The sequence below is a fragment of the Leuciscus leuciscus genome, assembly GCF_965113295.1.
Source record: "Leuciscus leuciscus genome assembly, chromosome: 1".
Taxonomy (NCBI): Eukaryota; Metazoa; Chordata; class Actinopteri; order Cypriniformes; family Leuciscidae; genus Leuciscus; species Leuciscus leuciscus.
In genome coordinates, this window is record NC_138725.1 from 70,975,098 (window position 1) to 71,000,297 (window position 25,200).

Here is a 25,200-nt window from a genome sequence, read left to right on the forward strand (position 1 = left end):
TTTCTGCAGTGTTTTATGCTTTTGATACACCATGATACTAACACTGTGTCTACTAGAGATGGGAGAAACGAAGCTTTTCAAAGCTTCGAATCATTTGAACCAATTGCGTCACAAATGATTCACTGTTTCGAAACTTTCGAAACGTCACACTCTGGTGACTCCTGCTGGTCAAAACAGTGTAAATACAACTAAAACTCAGGCGAAACATTACAAACCCATTGCAAATGTTTTATTGAAATTACAATCTATCAAATGCAATTAACTAATCATCTAATAAGATTAAATATCATGTATAATAGGCTATGTGTTCTTTTGACGTAATGATTTGCTGAAATCATGTGACTTTGGCAGTTTGGTATACGAGCTCCGAAACACTGATTCGAGACAAAAGGTTTGTAAAGGTTTTGAAGCTTCATAAAGCAGCGTTTCGAAACTGTACTTTACATTTCATCTTTCATCATTTCATGATACATTTTATTGACATTCAATCTGACTTTTCACCACATACATTTTTGTTTCAGCAAACATCAGCAAATTGGCTCAAGGGAAATATGAATAATTAATTATAACATATAATTCGTTTAAAATGTATATGAATCAGTTGTAAGACTCAACTTAATGTAGCAGAGTTATTACAATCAATTATCCTGTTCGTCCAGCGAACACTGCTTTAATCATTTATCAACTCTCAGAATGGTTTTTCGTGGCCACAGAAAAATAACTCTTTATTACTGGGTTACAGGTAGCCTACAGTGTTACTTTTGCAAGCAGTGACCACAGAATCAAGTGAAACACTCATGTGAATGTGCACAAATGTTTTACTTAAATCACAAACGCAAATAGTCTAAACAAAGACATACACTCAAGCATATGGGTAAAACTGGGGAAATTGAAAGTGAATAAATGAACCGAAACAGGGGAATAAAGCATATGACAAGGTAAGAGTCAGTTAACCTGAACAGAACCATCAACACCTGTAACAAAGGATCTACTGCTCATATCTAACCTCTGTTTAGTTTAAACGTATGATAAATGTACGATAGCCTACTCGCAATAGCCATGAACGAGCGTCCAGATTTTGTCTCAGGTAAAGTCTTGATGGTTCAGTAGTTTGATGGTGGTGAATTTGCAGTCAGGGTCGTCCGGGTTGAGAGAAGAATGACGAGGTTAGTCTGACTTGGTTATTATTGGGAGAGTTCTCTCCAGGTGGGAAGTTGCGTCAGTACTCTTTTCAGGTCCACGCGGTCGGACTGGATGTCTCCAGTTTTTTGTCTCAGATGTCTCCATGTCTCAGAGTTTTGTCTTAAGCATGATACTAGATTGCGACTTTAATCTAGTTTTAAACTGGGAGAGCGAGTCTGAGCAACGAACAGTATCAGGAAGACTATTCCAGAGTTTTGGAGCCAAATGTGAAAATGCTCTCCCTCCTTTGATCATTGAACGCGTGCCAGAGGCGGGCCGGATCTAGGCCGACACTATGTTGCTGTCTGGGTTGAAGCCCACTGTAAATTCCTGTTAGTGTATCATGGTCTCCAGTTTTTTGTCTCAGATGTCTCCATGTCTCAGAGTTTTGTCTTAAGCATGATACCATTAAGGCTACATTATCTAATAGTTCTATCATAAAGCATGCATAAAACAGTATGCAATGCATAAGACACTGTACAAGACAGTAATAATACACACAATGTCCTGGACATATATTCATTCATAGAAAGGTTTGCCTGTGAATTAATGGAAATAATTATTTTTCTATGGGCCTTATGTGTCTTTCCTATGACCTGTGCTGTTACATGTGGCCACCTTCCCCTGACTGGCACTAGTTGTTCACTAGTTTCCCAGCTAGAGTCAGCAGGAGAATACAAGTCGATAATGATCAGTGGAAGACCGGACTTCTCTCCATCCATTTCTTTCATTCTTCCTTTATGTAGTACCATTATAGGGGGGTGTAGCTTAAACTGAGCCTCGGGTTCGAGCCTCCGTCGAGGAAAGCAAGCAAAGTTTGTTTACAATTAGCCATCATGACTGGATGGGCAGGTGAACTCATTAAACTTAAAGTGTGCTTGTGCTCTCTTACCTTGTCTGTGCTGTCAAATGTAGCGTCATTTAGACATTTTAACTAGTTTAAAGGTAGGGTAGGCAATGTTTTGCATAAACGCTTTTTGTCATTACTGGTTGAAACTCTCTTCACATCCTGGAAATCAATTACAGAAGTGGTCTAAATATAAAAAGAAAATATGTACATATATATTCTGTGGAAGTCTCAGGACCAAAAAAATGTTCGTCCAATCATTGCATTAGGTCTGAATACAATGAGGCTATCCTGCCTGCCAACATATGTATTTGCATGCATACCTCCGTGCACTACACGTCATCGGTTTGTTTCGTGAGGTCATGCAAGTTGTAGACTGTGGTCCAGTCCAAATAAACATTTTTGCACTTGACCACTTATCTACTTACATGACGTTTTTCCAGAGTTTGGCCAAAGTGTTCAAGTGGGCGTGAAGACCGCAAGTGTTTTAAGATTTTTATTTACTCAATGGGACACACTTAATCACTGTGTGGTTGTAGTGCTTCATTTTCTAATGTTTTACAAAAATTACATATAATCTCTGCACCAATAAAATGTGAAACAATTTAATTAATTTAAGTTACACTGAAAAAACATGACACTTCAACAAAAGCATATACCATCGATTAAGTCAAGTCAAGTATATTTGTATAGCGCTTTTCACAATACAGATTGTATCAAAGCAGCTTCACAGTATTAAATTAAAATAATACAACAAAGTTTGTTTCAAGAGGAATTTATTGATTGATAAAATTAGATTAATATCCCCAACTGAGCAAGCCAAAGGCAACAGTGGCAAGGAACCGAAAAACTCCATCAAGTGACCTAATGGTGTCCTAAAACTCCATCAGGTGACCCTATGGAGAAAAAAAACCTTGGGAGAACCCAGGCTCAGTCGGGGGCCAGTTCTCCTCTGGCATTTATGAGCTAGAGGCCGGATTGTAGTTTGAACTGTAGGATTATATGAATGCCTGGCTGAAGAGATGCGACTTTAATCTAGTTTTAAACTGGGAGAGCGAGTCTGAGCAACGAACAGTATCAGGAAGACTATTCCAGAGTTTTGGAGCCAAATGTGAAAATGCTCTCCCTCCTTTGGTGGTTCTGGATATCCTAGGTATGACCAAAAGCCTTGAATTTAGTGATCTTAAAGAGCGCGATGGATTATAGGGTGATAGAAGATCCGTTAAATAGACTGGAGCTAAGCCGTTTAGGGCTTTATAAGTCAGTAGCAATATCTTATAATTAATACGGAGCTTTATAGGTAACCAATGCAGTGATGATAAAATCGGTGTTATATGATCATATTTTCTTGATCTCGTAAGAACTCTAGCGGCGGCATTTTGGACTAACTGTAGCTTGTTTATTGAGGATGCAGGACAACCAGCTAATAAAGCATTACAGTAATCCAGTCTCGAGGTCATGAATGCATGAACTAACTTTTCTGCATCAGAAACTGATAGCATATTACGTAGCTTAGCAATGTTTCTAAGGTGGAAAAAGGCTGTTTTTGTAACATATGAAATATGATTTTCAAAAGACAGGTTGCAATCGAGTATAACACCCAGGTCTTTTACTGTAGAGGATAAAGTAACAGGACATCCTATGATGTTAAAGTTGTATTGTGTGAGGTTTTGTGGGCGGTTTTTTGAACCGATAAGTATTACCTCTGTCTTGTCTGGATTTAATAAAAGAAAATTACGCGTCATCCAATCTTTTATATCTTTAACACACTCTGTCAATTTGGAAAATTTAGCGTTTTCATCCGGCCGTGATGAAATATATATTTGAGTGTCATCAGCATAACAATGGAAACTAATTCCATGTTTCCTTATAATATTTCCAAGTGGCATCATATATATTGAAAATAACAGAGGGCCTAATACAGATCCCTGCGGCACTCCATAGTTTACAGGAGTTATGATCGATTTTTCTCCATTTAAATAGACAAAATGGTAGCGGTCAGATAGGTATGATTTGAACCAGCTTAGTGCTTGTCCTTGAACACCAGTATAATTTTTATACACCAGATTAACATCCTTATAGCTCACAGTTGGCCTGACTTGAAAGGTTGGCGTTCAAAATCATTTCCCCTGGAGAAAATGAATGGGATTTTTACTTCAGGAAACGACTGTTGCAACTATGGATTACTCTTTTTTTTTTTTTTTTTTTAAAGCTTACAACCTACTAGCTATTTTTGCATTAAGAACAAACTGTGCAACTAAAACAAGAACAGAGTTAGGTAACACTTAGCTCTAGTGTGGACTTTAAGTTTCAATTTAAAAACTTACAAACGGCTGGTGCAACCCTACCATTGAATCTGGACAAATCAGACAGAAAACGTTTCTATTTTGCAGTGTAAATGCTGAAAATGACAGACAAAAAAAAAGGACAAAATAGCTAAATTCATTTAATAGAAAATGTTAACAAATTTGAACAAAGACAGGCTTGGTACTGAACAACCATATCAGTGTTATGTTTATCTAATCAAAAACATCACTAGTATATAGCATTAACATAAGTAAAGGCCTATTCATAGCAAGGACTAAAACTATAATGACTATATTCGCATCCACAACAGTGAACGATAACCGTTTACTGCAGTTATGTCTTATGTCTGAAAGTGATTCCAACAATATCGTTCCTCTGTGTCGTTATCCTTATAGTTGTGAAGTGGACATGGTGTGGACACAATTCCCGTAGAATTGGACCGATAATTTTAAACTTTATAGTTATAGTCCTTGGTGTGAACGGGCCTTAAATGCAATTCTAAAACTGGTTAAATGTTAAAATGGCCTTCAGTTAAACAAATTCCATTAATTACATCTTGGTTAATTGGGAGACAGAACCTGAATGTAACATCCGAATGGCACGCAAGAACCGTGTAGAAATATTCCACATCAGATACGTCATATCAAATTATGTGCAAAGGGGAAATGCCACTGGGTTAACTTCCATTAGTTTAGCTGCAAGATAAGTCTGCTAGCATTAGCATTATCCAACATTTGAATAAAAATATACATATGCTTTGGTACAACAAACAGGTTTGCTTTCTAATCAAATATACCTTTAGTGTACAATATACATATTTTGATAAAGTTTAAATACTATTTGGACTAATATAAGTTTAAAGATGTTCAAAAATAGTTCATGGTAACTTAAAACCTGAATTGCTTGCTGTACATTGATCCTGCTCTAGTTACACAAGGTAGTGTTTCTGTTTTCATTTCAACATGTTCCCTTTAAAACCACACTTTCATACAAAAATAAATGTCAGTCATGTATTTTAACCTGCAAATCTTGCAATGTCATTAAGAAAAAAATAAGATACAAGCACCAAAAATTCCAAAGGCAAGGAAATGGATACCTGCTTTACTTGCTGAAATGGATAAAAGTCACCTGTGCTCCTTACAAAACCAGATAATTTTTAGAGCTTTTTAGAATTTTGAAATGCTTTGAAATGTAGTTATATTAAAGGAACAGTTCACTCCCCCCCCCCCCCCAAAAAAAAAAATCTGTATTTTTGTCTTGACGGCGTATGGAAAGGCAGCGTAAAATTTATTCAAAATGTTATGCTATTGTGTTACACAGACCGAAAAAAGACTACAGGTTTGGATCAGCATTAGGGCAAGTAAATGACAGAATTGTCACTTTTTGGGTGAACTGTCCCTTTAAACTTTCTAGAAATGTTTTGAATCAGTGTAGTGTTTTGAAATGTATTTTGCTTTAGGAATGATTCTCCTAAGTGCATTTCTTCTATCTGAGTCCATCATGTAAAGTTCATTGGGGTCACACTTAGTCAAGTCCATGGTTCAGCCCCAAAAAGAACAACAAATGACAGGACAAAATGAAAAACACAAAAACATATATATGCTGGTTGATTAGAAAATGGAATATAAACAAAAAAAACTACAAAAGACACCTAGACTGACATTAGTCAGGAGACTGGTCCAAACATGTCTGTGTGGTCTTTGCAAATGGAGGTTTCCCACTTTTGTGTTCAAGAGTTTTTCTCTGCTCTCCATCTGAAATAATGCAGAAGAACCCGTGCTTCTATACGTAGATCTCTACCCTCCTGTTCAGAGCCAGCACAAAAAAACAGCCAAATCCAGGAGAATTTTTAATCCAGCATAGCATCCAACTGATCAGCCAGGTCATCAAACATGTTCCCAATGTCATCCAGAATGTTCCCTGCAGACTTCACTATGTGAGGAGTGCTAAAAGAGACGCAACATAATGTTTCATTAGGAGTGAGAACAATTAAAGGGAAATTTAAAAACCATGAAAGGAATAAGTTTCAAAAATCCCCCCATCATATTTATGTGAACGCTTGTGGAAAGTGTCTCTCACCCCACATTGTTGTTCTCAAGAGTGAGTTTTCTCTCCACAGCTTTTAGTGCTTCCTCAAGGGATGAGCTGGTCTTCTCCAGCCTCTGATGCTTCAGTGTTGACCTTTGACCATTTTCCACCAGGGCCTGGGACCTTCCTGATGACACACTTTGACCCGTGTTCTCTGCCGAGGGGGAGTACAGCACTGGAGACTGAGGTGCTGTAAAGGCAACACTCTGTACAACACTGAGAGTGACACTGGAGCCGACAGCTGCAGACAGAACAAGAAACACAGAATAAATGCTAAACTTACAGTCCTCTGCATAAACTGTACCTTACTAGCAAAGGGTTGCTACGAATAGCTTTAACCATTTATAAAATCAGAGCAGTATTTAGCTGCATCCCAATTCAGAGGCTGCATTCGAAGGCCGAATGCGTCACAGTGGTGCGATGAAGGCTGTCCCAATTCAAAGGCTCCTTCGAATGTTGTGAACCCTGTTTTGTTTTCAGACCAGTCCAGTACAAACTTTACAGCCGCTAGCCAACAAAAGCAATGCTCAATAGGCTAGACCAGGGTTCCTCAAATCTGGTGCTGGAGGGCTGCTGCCCCGCAGAGTTTTGCTCAAATCCTGATCAAACTCGCCTAACTGTGACTCTGAAGACCTATAATTAGATTTTTTAGATGTCTCTGATTAGTGTTGGAATTAAACTATGCAAGGTAGGAACCCTGGGCTAGACCGTCCCATTGCTCGTTTCGACCTTCGTGGACTTTGAAGTCTGCGTCCTTGCAGCCTCTGAATTGGGACAGAGCTTCTTTCAAGGACTTCAGGGAACAACTAATAAATCTAACCATTTAGATGGACCTATTTGCTAAATCTAGAGAACAAATAAAGAATCTAAAATATGAGGTTTGAGGTCAATGAATTTTAGCAAGTTATCAACACTTCCCATGTAATAGCGATATCAAACCAACTGACTTTATTTGTATCTGTAGGCTTTACCTGTTACAGGAGCAGGATGGGGTTTAGAGGTGTGCCGTGTTGGATTTAGGGGGCTGGGAGGTTTAGGGGCAAGAGGTGGAGGTGCTTTCACTGGTTTGGCTGGAAGATCCACACATGGCAGACTCATATCTGTTTCACTGATGCGGAGCTTCACTGTGTCCTGAGTCTCTAAAACAGGTGTGCCATCTGCACTGCTGTCGGATGTGTTTGGCTGCTCCTTTGGCTTCTGCCGTCTCTTCACTGTGTCTGACTCTTTCAAGTTGAACTCTGGGACTTCGGGGGTTTTGGCTGGTTTGGCTTTCTCTGGAGACTCAGAAGTGGTCTCCACCTTGAGTGGCCCGCCAACTTTGGGCCTCTGTTTGATGGTGAGGTTGCCTTCCTCCGCAAAGGGGATGCACTCACTTGAGCTGTTCTGAGGTGAGGATGAGCTCTCCAGGCCAGAATCCTTCGTCCCATCATCTTCCTCTGAGTCAGACTTAGCTGCTCTATCAGTATCTGCTTTGGCGGCTACCTGGCTGGATTCACTCTGACTCAGAGGTCTGCGCTTGGACTCTTCGTTGGTGCTAGAGACAGCTGTCGTGGTTTCCTGAAGGAGCTCCACCGTAGGCACAGGTAGGACTGTCTCTAATGCAGCTGTGATGCTCTTTACATTCCCAGGTCTGCCGCTCTCGACTCCTCCAGAAGCTGGCGCTGGAGTTTCGACATTGGTGCTGGTGCTGCTGACGGAGCTAAGGCGCTTAGGTGGCGGCGGAGGAGGTCCTTTACGGCGAGCCCTAATGGCGAAAGAGTGGCTTCGGCCGACAGACTGCTCAGGGGCGGACTGAAGACGTGCCAGCTGGCCCCGGGTGAGCTTGCGGCTCAGTGTGGCATATGAAGGCATGGCTATGCTGGCTAGCTGAGCTGCTTCATCATCATCCTCTTCATCTGGTTCACCGTCCGACAAAGCATACCGGGACAGACTCTGTGTGCGCTTCTTGGTCACGCTAGGAGATCGACGGTCGAGCGTGGCACTGTTATATAGTGCACGAGGATAATTGAGGGTTTTATGAGCAGGAGAACCTTGCGGAGAAGGAGCAGGGCCCAGTTTGGGTTTGGCAGGCACCGCTGGGTATTTAAAGCCTGCAGAAGCACTGAACGGCAGCTGCTGTGGTAGCTGAGGACGTGGGACCTGGTCACGGCCTTCTGGAATGTTGCGCTCTTTACCAGGACTGCTGTCTGGGCTTGATAAACTCTCTTGGGACCGGCTGTAAGGGGTCGCTCCTGAAGTGGAGGAGGGAGTGCTGGGGGGCTCCTGAGATCGGCCGGAACCTCGAGAGCGTGTGTCAATGCTCTCCTGACTGGAGGACATGCCTACTGCGTTCTTGATGGCCAGTCCTTCCTGACAGCCACTGTACTGGGAGGACATGGCACTCTGTAGCTCAGTGCTCAGCTCACTGTCCTGGAAAGTCATCATCTTGGGCGTGTGAGGTGAGGGGAGGTCGATACTATCAGGGGGCGGCTCGATAGTGACCAGGTCCAGGGCAGCAGGGGTTTTGCGCCGCAGAGTGCCGTGCCCTGATTCTGCCTGCAGAAGAGCCTTATGAACATCACACAACTTCTTCACCGCAAGCATCATCTTCTTCTGATGGCCTGTCAAAGACACACACATTTACTGTAGATGTCACACATGAACTCAACGCAACAGGACATACTTCACAGGATATATATAACTCACACTATGTCCTTAGCAGGCATGACACAACAACTTTTCTCTCAACAAGTAATCTGTCCACATCAAAGGTGAGAATGCTGTGTGACACTATACAATCTCAGGGCATATCTGATGCTGGATCATCAGTCATAGGAAACTAGATAAATCGGATTTAAATGTGTACGGGTCAACATAGTATGTTGCTGCAGGAATAGAAACCAAGTGAAACCTTGAACTAGAAATTTTGACTTGAAAATGCCCTAGTCAAGGTAAGAACAAAAACAGGAAAAGCTACCCAAGCAGCTAAGACTGGTATCTATATACATATATATATATATATACACACACACACACAATTTTAACATATATGGAGGTTCAAGTATTTGCAGGGTTCCCACACTTTTTGACCCATGTATTTCCAGCAATTTTTAATGGTCTTTTCAATCGTTTAAAACAATCAAATTCACAATTCAAATTCTGACCATAATAACCAGTGTGAACAAGTTCGACCTACTCAATGTAAAGAACTGACTCAAAAGAGTAATTTGTAAACAAATCGGACATTGCTTTAGTTTAAAATCAGGTTTTAGTTTAAAACACAAGAGCTGTATCTAACAAATTAATTATTTAAAACAGCTAAACAAGAACACACAATTTTAAGATTCCCTGTTATTCTTTGACTTTGCTAACCCTGTATAATAACTACACAATGCACTTAAGTTGTGTGTTTAAGTTAAGCTCACCTAGTTTGGTGATGCCAATCTCCTGTAAATCTTCCCACGTGAGATCTCGGACAATGTTTATCGAGTCATAGCCGTTCTCCGAGAGTTTCTTATGATACTGAGGCAGGCCTATGGCACTCAGCCACTCTCCAAGATCCTGCTAAGAGAAGAGATATGACTGTGAGTGAACTGAAGACAACGCCATAGACACACATGTATGCATACAAGCTATAAATTACAGTGACTTACTGGTATGTACTCTGGGAGCCATTCTGGAATGCTGAGGTTGCCGATCTCCAGGGAAATCTTCTTACGGTGGCCTGGTTTAGTCACACCAATAGCCGTGAGATCCTGAAAAATAGGCATAATTCTCAATCAACATCAACCCTACCTACGGCAATGAGACCGAACGGCGTATCTCTTCAAATTAACTGCCGCTCTGATCGTACCTCTGGGGTCATTCTGCTGATTGTAGGCACATCATAGCCAGCGTTGAGGAAGTTTGTAGTGTACTGCTCCAACTGAAACTCACTCAGCCACTGATATATAGCCTCTGCGTCCTGACAGTGATAAAGACATGACATGAAGGCAGGAGAGCAAACATGATGCAGGAGAGAACTGCTGTTATATGAAACTTTTAATCACTAATTCTGCTGTGTACAAAACCAATTGCAGAGCAAGCTGTAGTTCCACTGGTAATTTGCAATATCAAAATATGTTCAGGTTGGTGTTGTGCACTGTAATGGTGTTTTCTGACCTTTCCCTCTAGCAGCTGATGAGGACGCACAAACTGTTGAGAGAAACCCTGCTCTCCGGCCCTCTGTGTGGGCAGCACAGGTCTGCGAGGAACTCCTTCAAAAACAACACACAATCACGCTATTATATTCAGACGGATTTACCAAACAGCATTTTCAATGTCTTTGAATCAGCTGGAGTTTTTAAATGTGTTTTTGAGTTACCAAATTACCTACTGTTTTTCGCCCACTCAACGGTCCTCTGAGAAATTGAATCCAGTAAGAATGTGAATGTCTGTAATTGCCTATATTGTATTAAGGTGCACGCCATGCCATAATTACAGTAATTACAAGATTTCTACTTGTAAAAAGCACTCACGTCCTTGTAGAACTCGTATTACAACTTAAGTTGGGAATTTTTGGAGAGCTCCTACTTGTACCATGTGACCTCTGTAGCAACTGATAGTGTTGCAACAGAAATGCATAATTCCCAGTCAAATGACAACAAATGACGTTCAGAGTAGAAAATCACATGTCGTCATCTCAAAATTACAGTAATTACGACATGGTGTAATGTAGCATTATATTAACACTTCTCATGTGTTTTTTGACCAACCTGAGCTACCGTTTGTGCACCAATGTTTTGCATGCATTCATTTAATTTAGTCCCGTGCGAATATGGCTAAGTGTCCCAATACTGTCACTTGCCTTGTCCAAATACTCACACTTGCGGTCTTGGCCACTTGAGAGCAGGAAGTAAGTGCGCAAGACTGTCCCATGTCTTAACACTAAGCCCACATCATATCTAAGCGTAAGACGCTAAGCGTATTCCATCATGCATTATGTTCGGGAATTAGATACATATAATTTGGAAGTAAAAACATAAAGTGTTGCACATTTTATTGGTGCAAAGATGAGTATTATGGTACTGTGGGCCTATTTTGTACAACATTTGCAACTTTTTTTATCAATTAATTAGAAGCACCACAATATGTGTCTTCTGTTAGTTACATAGCGACTATTGAACAGACATGTAGAAGTTTATTTTAAAATGCAAAGTATTAAAAATATACTAAATAAAAGCTCTGTAAACACTTGCATTTTTTGCAAGACTTTAAGTGTGTCCCATCGAGTAATCAAAAGTTCTACACACACTTGCAGTCTTTACGCCTACTTGAACACTTGGGCCAAATACGTCATGCAAGTAGACAAGTGGTCAAGTGCAAAGACTGCAAAGTGTGGGTATTTGGACAAGGCAAACGTAAGCTGTATACAGATGCACACAGTAAACATGTCACAGGTACCAGGTATCACAATACCTGTGGATGCGTCAGGATGTTTGTTTTGGTCTGGCTGTAGTGAATCCACAGCAGAGGGCGCCGCCTGCGTAAAATGAGAGAAAATGTAAAAAAACAACAACAACAACAAAGCACAGAAACAACAAGCACTGAAACTAAAAGGGTTTGTTAACAGAAAATAACAGGAATTATAATAACTCTAATGACAGGTCTGTAGTGCTTTCATAGCCAGTAGCAATATTTACTTTTAGAGTTCCCAACATTTTTAACCAATGAATTTCCACAAACTTTTCAACCATTTGTGATTACTGGATGTCCGGTATGAAAGTACAAGGCTGTACAGGGTTGGTCACTGGTTAATTTGTGCCATGTGTTTTTAATTGGGCATGTAAGAGTTGACTTTTCATGTTCATTATGCTGTGAAGAAGAGTCATGGCTTCCAAAACCTTTCAAAGTGGGAATTTAACAAAACGGATTCATTTTTGGAGCTGTTATGTGCCGACTTTTGAATTTCATCATAGTTATGTGTACAAAGAAAAACAAAAAACATTGATTATTTGAACTGGAACAAAACATTTTACCTGCTAAAATAGCAACATTTGCACTTTGAGATGATCACCAAAATGTTACATTTTTATTTGCTCTATCAATTTCATTATTTAATTTCACAAATTTCATTATCACTCACTACCTCTCAATACTCTTAGGCTGAATCCGAAATCGCCCCATAAACCCTCAATCCCTATTCCCTACATTAGTCCACTAATACAGTTCACTTGAAAGAGTGAATGAAAACGAGGGAGCGAATTCGGACGGTCGTTGAGCGTACATTGGCAGTACACTCGTTATTGCGTTGCAATGTGGGATTGAATGAGTGCACTTGATAACGTCCACTATGGTTTCAGACACCACTACAAATGGATGCCCCCTCAAATAATGCCCTATATGAGGGTATAGGGGGCGATTTCGGATTCAGCCTTAGGGTTGTCTTTCTCTCAAAGCATCATGGGTGATTACCTTGCTGGTGTCAGGGTTGGTGGCGTGTTGGTGTTGTTGTGGTCCATTGGGGGCGCTGTTGCTTTCTGTGCTCTGGCCACTGCCTGCACTGCGGGTGCTGCCCACACTGCCAGTGCTGCCCACACTGTTCCTGTCCCCTGCTGCAAAATCGAGAGAGAGAGAGAGAGAGACGGAGGCGTTAGTCCAATGAGTAGCTGCAATCATAACATGCCCGCGGCTATGGCATCACAGCGGCCATCTGCACTGCCATGCCAGTGTGCCACTCCACAGCCGTGAGGACACCGTACCCACTGGATTTCTACTCAAGCAGCAGGCAGGGTGGGGTGGGGGAGCAGGGCAAAGCCACAGGCATGTGGTGATGGGGTTTACAGACGACAGCACACAACCTACGGTCTGCTACAGGAGCGGGAGGGTTCACAGTACGCTAAAAGGGAATTGGAATCTGGACAGACGGACACACCAGCCGGGTTTGTGTGGCGTCCGACAGGCCAGCCAATCAGGGGGTCTGTCTGCAGCAGGCAGGGGGGCGACAGCCACTAGGGGGCGCAGGGGAGGAGCGTTTCAGCGAAAGGGGAGTGCAGCGGTTCTTACCAGCGCAGGAGTTCCGCAAAACCCACACGTCCTCCATGCTGGGGCTTATGTGCTGGGACAGACTGCCGGGAGGCCCACCTAGCGGACACAAACACTTTTTTTGGGCCACTGGCCTCAGTCTGGTGGGGGAGGGTAATGTGGGTGTGCGTCCCAAATCAGGGCCTTCAGATGAGTGTGTGCCACTGTTTATGTGCAAAAATAGTGCTTGTACTACTATATCAGTCGTGGAGAAGCACCATGAGAACACCCAGGGTCCAAAACCAACCGTTTGACTTAACTGCCCAATAAATTGAGAACACTTACCGGCTATAAATATTACGTTAATGTTAGAGACATTTTGATACACCATTTATATTGCTGTAGATATTTTTGTGCAGCTTTTAGTAGGGCAGGACATGTCAGGACTTTCTGTTATTTATAAGTGAGAGAAATGGGAAATACAAGATGTACGTATATATATATATATATATATATATATATGTCTTTTCCAAGCCACATTCTCTCACACCCTCCATTAGAGCCTGATGCCGGTCTTATTACTGCAGCTGTACACTGTACAGGCAGCCTGGGTTTTGTAGTCCTTGATAGGTGGCCGGCATCAGGCTCTAATGTAAGATATATATATATATGGTATTAAGAATAAAGGTGTAAACGGGGTCTAAAACATTTTGAGCTTGTCTGCTTTAGACCACTTTCAGAGGTACTTGAAAGCACATTCAACCAGTTTTCTTTTGTAGTTTAGCCACTCATGTAGTCAAATGCATTATGAACAGCCACAAAAGATCATTCAGTCGATAGTATTCATATGACGCATGTGGCACTCGCGCAGAGTGTGACAAAATAACAGTATGCGTCTCAGCTCACCACTAGTGATCGGATCACTGAAAACGCATCTTAATACGGGGTGGAAACAGGGCGTTGGTGAGAAAGCACCCTTAGAGGTGGGTGCGAGTGCTATACCTGGATTGGTGCTCAGACCGTTGGTGTGGGGGAGGACCAGGTGTGGGTTATGGGTGTACAGACTGTAGGAGTCGTCGGTTTGAAGGGTCCCGCCCCCGCTCAGACTCAAGCTGGGACCGAGGGCGGACCTGGAGAGCAGCTGCTGCCTCTGGGAGGGCAGAGAGGTGTGTCGTAACAAGGTGCCCCCTACAGGACAACACACACATGACAGGAGCAGAGGGTTAACGCAAGCGGATGGAGGTTAGAGATGAACACTGGCTGCGTCCGAACGCTTAGGCAGCCGACTGATCAGACAATGACCTTGAAGGCAGCGTTTGCGCACGAAGGTACCTCATTTCGGACAGACTGAGCAAGCATAATGGTTTAATAATCGACAAATAAACAGAGCGAGATTTGGTGATAACAAAGCGAATATTTAAAGGTGCAGTCTGCAAAATTTATGAGGATCTATTGTCAGAAATGCATTATAATAACTATGTGTTTGAGTGGTGTATGAAGACCTTACAAAATGAACAGTTAAGTTTTTATTACCTTAGAATGAGCCATTTCTATCTACATACACCACGGGTCCCCTGACATGTTAAGTCGGCATTTTGTGCCGCCATGTTTCTACAGTAGCCCTAAACGGACAAACTTCTCTACCGAGCGTGTTTTGTCACTTTGTTGTTTTTCTTCTTCTTCATTAGTGTTTTTAGAGGCTACTTGCACCGTCACTATGTTGAATACGCAAGAAGTAGTAGTAGTAGTAACGTTAGAAGTGAAATTTTAACAAATGGTGGACCACACGTATTATTTTGCACAAGAGCTGACAGAGCATCAATCTTCGTCGGCACAGAAAAGAAAACATGATGCAGCCAGACGAAGTTGGGTCAGACGACGGCAGAAATCGTCTTATGGCTTTTCTGGATGGTAAGATGCTGATGCTGAAAAATGTTTTAAAAATTATGGTGAAGTTGCCTGTTTTCTGCTGGACAGGTAAGTTAATCCAACATTACCAATGTAACGTTAAGTGAAAACTGGTTTCTTTAGCTACAAAATGGGCACAATCACCGCGAGAAGTAAGGGTTTTCCCTTGTCAATGTTGAAAAATATGACATTGGATTGTAATTTCATGTAACAGGACTGTGTAGTGACCAATAATGCTTAATTTCAATATTTGCATAAATAAAGTGTAACTTATTTGTTGGCATTGCTTTGCTACTGTGCACACAAAGGTTTAATTTGGTAATTCAAAGGGTAAATGCCTATTGCAAACGTTTCATCATAACAATAATATTAGCAATAACATATCGTTTTACTGAATAATTAATTAAATATAATTTCTTATTTTATCTTTGTAAAGAAACCTCGTTGCTTGACGGACTACACTCTGCTGTCTCAGACGACATGTTTGTCCTGTTTTGGCCACCGTAGCTTCTTCGAATGGGTGAGCGGTGGGCTGAGAAGTTGGTTGCAATTCGCACCCGAACCGCTAAAATCTACACACTGCACCTTTAATTACTGCAATATTAATTTCTCTATATTTTTTCTCAAATATCAAAGGCAGCGAAGCACACATCTGTGCTGTCTTTAAAAAAACAGGATGCGACCCGATCACTGGATTTGGACGTGCCTTCTTGCCTTCCTACTTCCGCATGCCGCCTGCGGAGGCAGTGTTTTTCAACTTTCGGACACAGCCATTTATTACATGGGAAGCAGTGGGATGGAAGAAAGAGACACGCCTAGGTTGTAGAAGTCAGCATGTTATTGATTCAGGAAAGCAAACACTGTTATTTGTGGGGTTAATGGCTGTAATAAAATCCCTAAAATGAAAAAATATAGTGACCACAGGCTGTGAAGCTCCAAAAATGATAGTTAAGAAGGACAACCAAATCAGAATTCAGGTTATGATTGTACCTGAGCGTCGGCTGATGACCTCAACTATGGAGGGGGGGAAGTAGCCGATTCGGTCCGTTCCTCTCTGGGTGTCATGAATGTGGCCCTTCCAGCGTCCGTCCACGTGCTGTTCTATCACCTGCCAATCATAACACAGCAGAACACACTGGCGTCACATTGACCTCATCTGATTTTTAATCCAGCAGTTTTTCACGTCCTTGACAACCAGTCAAAACAGAGGAGGAGGTCGGGAGTTCAGAGACAATGTATGATCTGAAAGCTTTTGAAAGTTAGATAACATGACACCAGCCTCCCACCCTAAGTAAACACTTACAAGCATACAATAGCTGCAGGCCCGACAACATTACAGCAGCTCACGAAATACATCTCCAAACCCTCCAGTAAAACGACCCCTCTTATTTTCTGCCCACCATTTCCTGTGAAACAATGCTGTGTGAAAATCTGCGTTGGTTCGAGTTCACAGAGTTTATCTTTAGCGCGTTTTAAAAACCAAGGCGATGAAACAGATAGAGCCATTAAAACTCGGTGGAAGGAGAAAGAGAGAGAAAAATCTGGCCTCCTGACAGAGTTCAAGTCAGAAACTGCTTCTGAAACCTAGTTCAAGAGACTGGCCAGTTTAACAGGAAACACAGGGGGTTTGCTATAGCACTTAAAGGGGCTCTAAGCGATGTCACATGTTTTTTAGGCTGAACATTTTTTTGTGACATACAGCCCAGGCTTCACAAACGGCAACAAAACAAACTGGCCCAGCCTGGACCAGGAAACATAACAAACAGTGTCCAGCCAATAACTGACCAGAATGATTTGGGGGTCGGGGTTGGGGGGTTAGTGTGCGCGCACATGAAGGGGGGTGTGGGGAGTGGAGGTGAGAGAAGCATGAAGAGGGAAGTTAGCTAGAGGAGAGATGTCCTAGACAACGCCAACAACTAACATTAGAATTATATTCTCTTGAATTTTGATATGGCCGACACACGACCAAAGAGACGACGTTCCGATGAACAAATAGCAAAGAAGAGGGAAAAGGAGAAGGAACTCACAAAGTCCCGAATTTACATCGGAAAAGCCTGTTTCAGGAAGCACGGAAGGGAGGGGGAAGGGACGGGATGAGGAGGAGGGAGGGTCGAGCTAGTCTCTGTTTTGTTTGACAATCATTCGAACGGCAACAAGAAGTGACATCACCCAAAATCACTTAGAGCACCTTTAAGACAAGCAAACACTGATTTCGATTTAAACACCCACGCGATCTCATTCCTAAATGACAATGATTCATCATTTGTCTGTTAAACCTTTGAGAAGTACGATCACAGCGAACATTCAGATCTGCGTTGGCGCTGCCACTGAGCCAGAGAGAGGCGTTAGGTTCACAAACAGTCTTTTCAACCACACAGAATCATTATTTCTGTCTTACAATAATTCAAATGATCACTCAAGTACTGGGATAAAAGTTTATAGTTCTGATATGAACACTGATCAAAATAGAGTAATCATCTTTGAAAGTAACTTAGTGTGTCAAATACAGACTGTGTCAATTACAGTGTTACACCAGTAGGTGGCGACAAGTGACTGTTAAAAATGTATTCGTCATTGAATCATTCATTCAACGATTTGTTCAGAAATGCTGATTCATCCAGTAATGAAACAAGTAAAGTCTTTTTACAAGCGAGTCAATGAATTATTCACTCAAACTGATTAATTCAAGTTAATTAAAAAAAATTAACGGCAGCAATTAACATTTTGTCAGAACCTCTAATAAATTAAATGTTTTTTGTTTAGTTGTCTGTTCAGAATATTGAATCGTGATCTCGGTTTGAAACAAAAAAAAATGTGATTCTCAATGTATCCAGAATCGTCTAATAAAAGTCTAACACACATATATTTGCTGTGTTCGAAATCACTCGTTATACCATCATTCACTATTCCTTATATTACTCCACTAATATAGTTCACTTGAGGGAGTGAAAGAAAACGAGTGAATGAATTCGGACACTGAGTGCGCCGGAAGGGCTGATGCTTTTGATGTCTGTGCTTGCTGTTAATAATAATCATTTGAAACAGGAAAACTGTCAGCAAATGAAAAGATTTATCTTGAACTCTGACATGGAAACTAGCATATAAACTTGAATTAAACAATTTAATAACAAATTAAAAAGGTCAAATTGATACCTGGAAGATAATAGCTGGAACAGCGTGGTTTGGAAAATGGATGGATGATTGATTCAGCGCTTGACTCTCATAGTGCATTATGGGTATTCTCTAGCCATTGAGCGTACATCGGTTGTACACTCGTTATTGCGGTGCATAGTGGCACTGAATGAGTGCACTCTGGTTTCGGACAACACTACAAATGGCTGTCCCCTCAAATAGTGCCCTATTAAAGGGTATAGGGGTCGATTTCCGACACAGCAAATGTTTAATGAAGTCATGTGAGCAGCCGTACCGTGATGACGTCACCAGCGCGTATGGTGAGGGCCGTGGGGTCGTGTAGATTCCAGAAGTCTTTCAGAGCTCTGACCTGAAGAACTCCTGTAGCTTCTGGAAACACACACAGACACACACAGACAGACACAGACAGACACACACACATCTGTGTTGATACAAAACACCACAAGTTCACATAGTTCAGAGAGTTCAGACACTGGACGATAGCACAAACATTACACTACATCACTGAGTCTAATGAAACCCATCCAGACCAAAATCAAAGGGAAGAAATAAAAAATGATACACACACATACAGTATTTGATATTTATGTATTATTTAAAAATGTTGAAAAGTATAGGTCCATAAAAATGTTCTGCATTACTGACTTGATTTTTTTTTTAAAGCATTCCTCCCCAAATTTACATTTTCAAAAAACTTATATATTTATATACATAACAAATTATATTTTGAATTTTACAATTATAAAAGTATAATATTTTAAAATTTAGAAAGAAAAAAAGCTTATTTATCACTATATAAAATGCTATTACATATATCTCAGTCAAAAATTTTAATAAACAAGAATATATGTGTGTGTGTGTGTGTGTGTATGTGTGTAATGTTTAAATTTGATAAATTTAAGGACATTTACATGGGACATTTAAATATAAATATATATATAGTTTTGACTGCTTTCCTTAATGAGAATTTCGGTTTAATAATAATACAATGCACATTCTTTCCCAATTTTTCCCAATAAAAGTTTAATATTACAAAATGTACAAAGAAAAAAAATCTTACTTTATATGTATATACAGTATAGAATTTTTACATTTTACAAATGTTTTATTTACTTTTTTTACTTACACTTTTAGGTGCATTTATTTGTATTTTTTTCTTCATTTTTATGCACATATTCCCATTGAATTTTTTTTTTTGTGCTTTCATTTATGTTTTTTGCTTGTTTTTTATTTTCAATAATCATAAAAATACAAAATGCAAAGAAAATGTAATGTAATGTTCCTAAAAATAGTTTAGCGAGATCCCGCCATTTGGACTTCTCAGCGTGTCATTTCTGTGATTTTTTTTTTTTTTTTCAGTGGAAGGAATGTGCTGACACACGGACACACGGCAGGCTCGCTGAATCAATAATTAACCCTGAGGTTCAGGGAAGCGATGTGGCCCACATAGAGCAGCTCTGGTTAAAGCAGACGGGCCTGTCTCTGTGCTCATCTGTGAACTGCCTGAGTTTAAAGGCTGCACAGAGATGAGTGGCTCATAAACATTGACTTCAAATATTTATTTATATTCACCGGTACAAACCGAAATGAATACCGCAGATGTTACAGAGCACATGCAGATCACACGTCAGACACTTTAATGTCAAGGACACAAGTGTGTTTACAAAGACTTGAAATGCATTCATGAATTACAACTAAAGTGCGATTTTTGCAGTTTGGGGGGGAGGGGTTGACAGTTAACAGGTTAAAGGCCATATCTATAAAGAGAATAAGTAAGAGTACTATACAGAAGGCTCAATTCGCTCTAAAATAACATCATTGTCTTCCATCAGCATTACAGTTTTCAAAAAAAGTGTTTGCGTATGAAGTCAGTACTTGTGTGTCTTATGTTTCGTAAATCTACGTTTTCTGTAGGTTTGTGGTATGCATCTGCACACAGACACACACTTGAGACGTCTTTTGTCTCTTTCATGCACTCTCCAGAGAAATCAGCAGGTTATATAATCCTGAGTTTAAACAGCTGCTTACTAAATGGCAGCTCAAACGTCTCCCATAACCCCATACAAACCAAAGAAGGGCCATTCCCAAACACACACACACACACACACACACACACACACACACACACAAACACACAAACTTCACACACACACACACGCAGTATGAGCACTCCACATACACACTGTTAGACACACACAGTTCACATCTCACCTCGTAAGAGCTGCTTGATGTCTTTGCTGGCGTGGCATGCGGTGAACTGGTTGACGATATCCAGCGCTGTTTGATTGTAAGTGTTGCGGATATTTACATCAATCCCAGCCTGCCATTATAAGAAACATTTATAATATTACTGTGGAAATATTATTATTTACAACATAATATTTTTGTGGAAACCGTGATAAATTTTTTCAAGATTGAAAAAGTTCAATCGAAAGGCATTTATAAATAGAAACTTTTTTTTAACATTATAAACATTTTGACCACAAAACGTTTGAACAGCACTGCAATAAAAACATAAATATAAAATATTAATTTAGATATAATTATCAACCTTAAATTTAAATGTACATTTTAAACTCACCTGTAAATCTTACAGTTAACGTGAAACAGTCACTACTGCAATGTGATTTACTTCCCAGTGAAACAGATCATTCAATGAAAACAAAAGTTATGGTGGGACTTGATTTATCATCCTTTCGTGTTTCTTTCTCTCGAAACAATATTCTCAAAAAGAAGCACATGAGGGGATGTTACTAAGAAATGTTCAGAGATACATTATTTATTTATGGGGGTAGTGGCAAAGTGATTAAAAACCGTGGGAAGGAATGTCCCTTAAATGTAAGAAGGGTTGTCAACCCCTGCAGTTGAGACATTTCTGGGGGAAAAAAAGATGAACTTACGTCCAGGAGTAGCCGCACTACCTCTGTCTTCCCATAGAGGGCAGCCTCATGGAGCGCCGTGCCAGCTTTAGTGGTTCTGTTGATGTCAATGCCTGCTTTCAGAAGAAGCCTGAAGACAGAGAGATGGAAACTGAATGAATGGACTGGAGGCAGTATCCTACTACTACTCCAAAGAGAGGAGACGACATCCTCTTTAGCACTCTGTGTTATATTTACATACTGAAGGCCCTATAATACACACAGGCTTGTGGAATTCACACGCACACACGCACACACGCACGCACGCACACACGCACACACACACGCACACACGCACGCACGCACGCACGCACACACACGCACGCACGCACACACACGCACGCACACAAATACACATCAGGCGGAATCAGAAACGCTCATCTGTGGGAATGCTGGATGGAATTTCAGTGCTGCACTGGGAATGCCAGGCATTGGGGGATCAGCGTGACAGCCGTAGAAAACGCACACACACACACACACACAATGTGTCATGACCGTGCAAACTAAAAATGAACCACACTGCACAAATGTCACTGTGTGAATTTCACAAAATCTGTCAAAATTAGATCCTATTTTACTTTTTGGCATTGTGCCATTATTTTCATGATAATTAAGCACATATTCCCTTCAAAATTGTCATTACTGTAATATATCAGTATTATATTATATAATAAAAAAAAGTTTGTGTGTGTGTGTGTGTGTGTGGTGATTTTCATTACAGTCTCATTACTTTGATACAACATTTGATTTAACCCTTGTGCATCCTTATGGACATTTTTGTCCTTTTCAGTTTTGTTTTTTTGATCACTTTGCCTGTGTTAATGCTTACTGCATAAAATTTGGCACGAGTGTGTATTTTTATTGGAACTTTACTATTTCATCACAATTTCCTTTAAAAAATCTATTTTGCACTAGTTACACAAAATACTTCCCTCTCAGGACCTTTTGGACAAAAATGGCCCCATTGAAACGGCATTTTTTTTTATCCCAGGACCATTTAACTATAAAATGATGCAATCTTTGTTAATAGGCTTTCATTCTGTTGGCAAGGCTTCAAAATTGACATTTAAAAAAAAAATTATCAGATGGTGCCATTTTATCAGGTTTGGCCTATAAAGCAAATACTCGCTATATTCCTGTTTTCTGCTTCGGCATATTATAGAGCCAATTGGATAAATTATGCAACGATAATTGTGTGGGTGTGTTGGTATGGATGTCAGAGTGTGGTTGGTATGTGTGTTATAAAAAAAATATGTGTTTGTGTGCATGTGTGTGTTTGTAGTATTGAGAGAAGAGAAAAACTCAACTGCAAATAACAAAGCCAATCAATCACTGTGTTCACAAGTGGAGTTTTGCTGGCATCCAATGGGGAAAGTTTGGTACTGCGCCCAAACAAAATCTTACTGAAAGCTCATTTTTTGAGATATCAACCTCAAATTTGGAACACAACTTATTTAGATTTATGGCTTTGATTTTCTAGCCGTTTTAGAGTTAAACTTGTTTCATAAAATATATATTTGATATAAAATAATGTTCATAAATAATTTTCATAAACTTAAACCTATATAACTTTTTGGGGGATTTACTTAATTAAAAAAAAATTTACTTCAGCAATAATCTGCCAAGGGTATTCTTTAAAATGATACCAAAGTTAAGTCTGTGCTCCCAAGCTTCAACTTTTGATAACAGTTTTTTGACATGGACATTTTTGTCCACTTTGGACCTATGTGTAACTTTTTAAAATTGATGCACAAGGGTTAAATTAGAATAAATAAAGTGCAAATGTAATAAATACTGCCATGATATTATATAAAACAATTACTTTACAATTTAAATATTTAGAAAATATTTTGTACAATACAAAATGAGAATGTATGACCACATTTTCTGTCATGCCAGAAAAAAATATGATTTACTAAAGTATGATTCACGATATAAAAAGTCAGAATTATAACTTAAGATGTCAAAGGGTGTCGAAGGATGTCAAAAACATTGATAATATCATAGTTTGGCATTGAGAAAGGTCGCATGAGAACGAAACGTTTGCCTTTTTCTCGCTTTTTGACATCCTTCGTCTTTAGTGGAGTGTGCGGACTCTTTTGAAGTGCCTCTCTTTGTGGATTTTTTTTGTCTACGCACCTCATATGGACTAATTTTAAGGCATGGTGAGTTCCTAACTACTCTTCATGTGAATCACCCCCACACAGATGTCTCTCAAAACTGTAAATCTCTCTGATATGATCTTGAAGAGTTTGATGTGATACAGGAAGTGCTGTGTGTCTTCGAGGATGAGAGCGATGAGTCAAAGCAGTGTTTAATCCACTCACAAGCACACTCATCTCAGACAGATCACACATAGAGGTGACACACAGAGAGACTGGGACAACTCCTCTCCCTCGGGATGATCTAGCGGGGGAACGTGAGTCAGAGAGACAGAACACTGACTGTCTGTTGGCACCAGGGCTTTCCCAGTCTCATCCTCTGCTGTGTGGGTACAGTGTCTGGATGGCACAGTGGGTGTGTGTTTGATCTCAAATCACAAAAATCTACACAATTATAGTCAAAGTATATGTCATATTTAAATGAAGAGTTTAGAGAGTAGCCCACTGGAAAATATTTCAAACTTTTTATTTAATATAATCCAATACTTCTGATCAACTGCCATTCAAGCATTTCAGAGAGTTCAGTGTTTCTGCTTGACGTAAACGTAACGTTAAGCACAAAGTGAAGCATCAAGTACACATGTAGAGAAGAGTCAGGCAAGTCCGTTGAGAAGCGTGTTGTGAAGTGTGACGTGTGTTGTCAGGTGAGTGTGTTGAAGCGTCACATAGGCAATTCGCTTATTGATAGCTGTCAAATTATATTACAGTGTTTCCCATACATTGACATCGTTGAATAAACATGAGCACTGCACGTTTCAAAGTCAAAATGTGGCGCGGGTGTTTTTATATGAATGTATCTTTGCAGAGAACTGACTGGCTAGAAAAGTTTCAATGTTATTTTCATTTAATCTTTATCTTTCCTGATAAAGCAGTGTTTATGAGCGCTGCGCTGCTTTGTGTACAGCCGTTACTGGGGAAACCGCTGTTTCTGCCGCTCCTAAAGCGCCCCCTGCTGGCTCCTCTTTGTAAACAGAATAATTTTGTGCGGCCTTGCAAACCTGTATTAATACTAGTGTGGAATTTATCTACAATATTCACTCATGACAGTAAAATAGGGCATTGTAAGTCTGCAGTATGTCACAAAATGTGGTTAACACCCAGTCATGCTTGAAAAAAAATTAAATACTGTGAAACCGGTATAATTTAGAAAAAAATACCGTGATATAAATGTTTGGTCATACCGCCCAGCACTACATAGGTATGCTAAGAAGCATGACATAAGAGTTTTTGCAAAGCGTTACACAAGCCCACAAAGTGCAAAGCACGATGCGTGTAGAGAAGCGAGGTTGTGAAGTGTGATATAAGCGTGTTGTGAAGCATCATGTAAGTTGGTACCAAAAGTGATGTGTGTTGAGAAGCCTGACATAAGCGTGATGCTGAGAGTCATGTAGCGTGTTGTAAAGCCTGTTGTAAAGCGCAATGTAAGCGTGTCGTAAACATGTTGCGAAGCATGACAAGCATGTTGCGAAGCGTCTAGTAAGCATGCTGAGAAGTGTGTTGTGAAGCATGTAGTAAAGCATGTTGTTGTATAAGCATGTTGTAAAGCACTGTTGTAAATCGTGTTGTAACATAAGCGTGCTAAGAAGCGTTTTTGCTAATCATCATTTTGTCATGCTGGTACCAAAGCGCATGCTTGTGTTGTGAAGCATGATAA

At 40.3% G+C, this 25,200-nt stretch overlaps 1 protein-coding gene across 4 annotated transcripts in view; it reads right to left on the reverse strand.

Moving 5' to 3' along the window:
- Positions 1 to 4,459: 4,459 nt before the first annotated feature.
- The window catches only part of LOC309510052 (CASK interacting protein 2), a 74,369-nt gene continuing 53,628 nt past the window's right edge, over positions 4,460 to 25,200 (reverse strand). Inside the window, exons 8-22 of one of the 4 annotated variants that reach the window (XM_082185019.1) lie at positions 21,367 to 21,475; positions 20,678 to 20,786; positions 18,741 to 18,835; positions 16,304 to 16,421; positions 14,408 to 14,593; positions 13,448 to 13,525; positions 12,857 to 12,996; positions 11,861 to 11,924; positions 10,565 to 10,659; positions 10,257 to 10,367; positions 10,057 to 10,158; positions 9,829 to 9,964; positions 7,396 to 9,024; positions 6,416 to 6,665; positions 4,460 to 6,282 (exon numbers count right to left, since the gene is read on the reverse strand). In XM_082185019.1, the coding sequence (XP_082041145.1) occupies positions 6,186 to 6,282; positions 6,416 to 6,665; positions 7,396 to 9,024; positions 9,829 to 9,964; positions 10,057 to 10,158; positions 10,257 to 10,367; positions 10,565 to 10,659; positions 11,861 to 11,924; positions 12,857 to 12,996; positions 13,448 to 13,525; positions 14,408 to 14,593; positions 16,304 to 16,421; positions 18,741 to 18,835; positions 20,678 to 20,786; positions 21,367 to 21,475 (3,319 nt within the window). In that variant the 3' untranslated portion in view covers positions 4,460 to 6,185. Of the gene's footprint in view, positions 6,283 to 6,415; positions 6,666 to 7,395; positions 9,025 to 9,828; positions 9,968 to 10,056; positions 10,159 to 10,256; positions 10,368 to 10,564; positions 10,660 to 11,860; positions 11,925 to 12,856; positions 12,997 to 13,447; positions 13,526 to 14,407; positions 14,594 to 16,303; positions 16,422 to 18,740; positions 18,836 to 20,677; positions 20,787 to 21,366; positions 21,476 to 25,200 lie in introns of all 4 variants that reach the window. The other 3 variants (XM_082185018.1, XM_082185020.1, XM_082185021.1) reach the window with 3 other exon arrangements.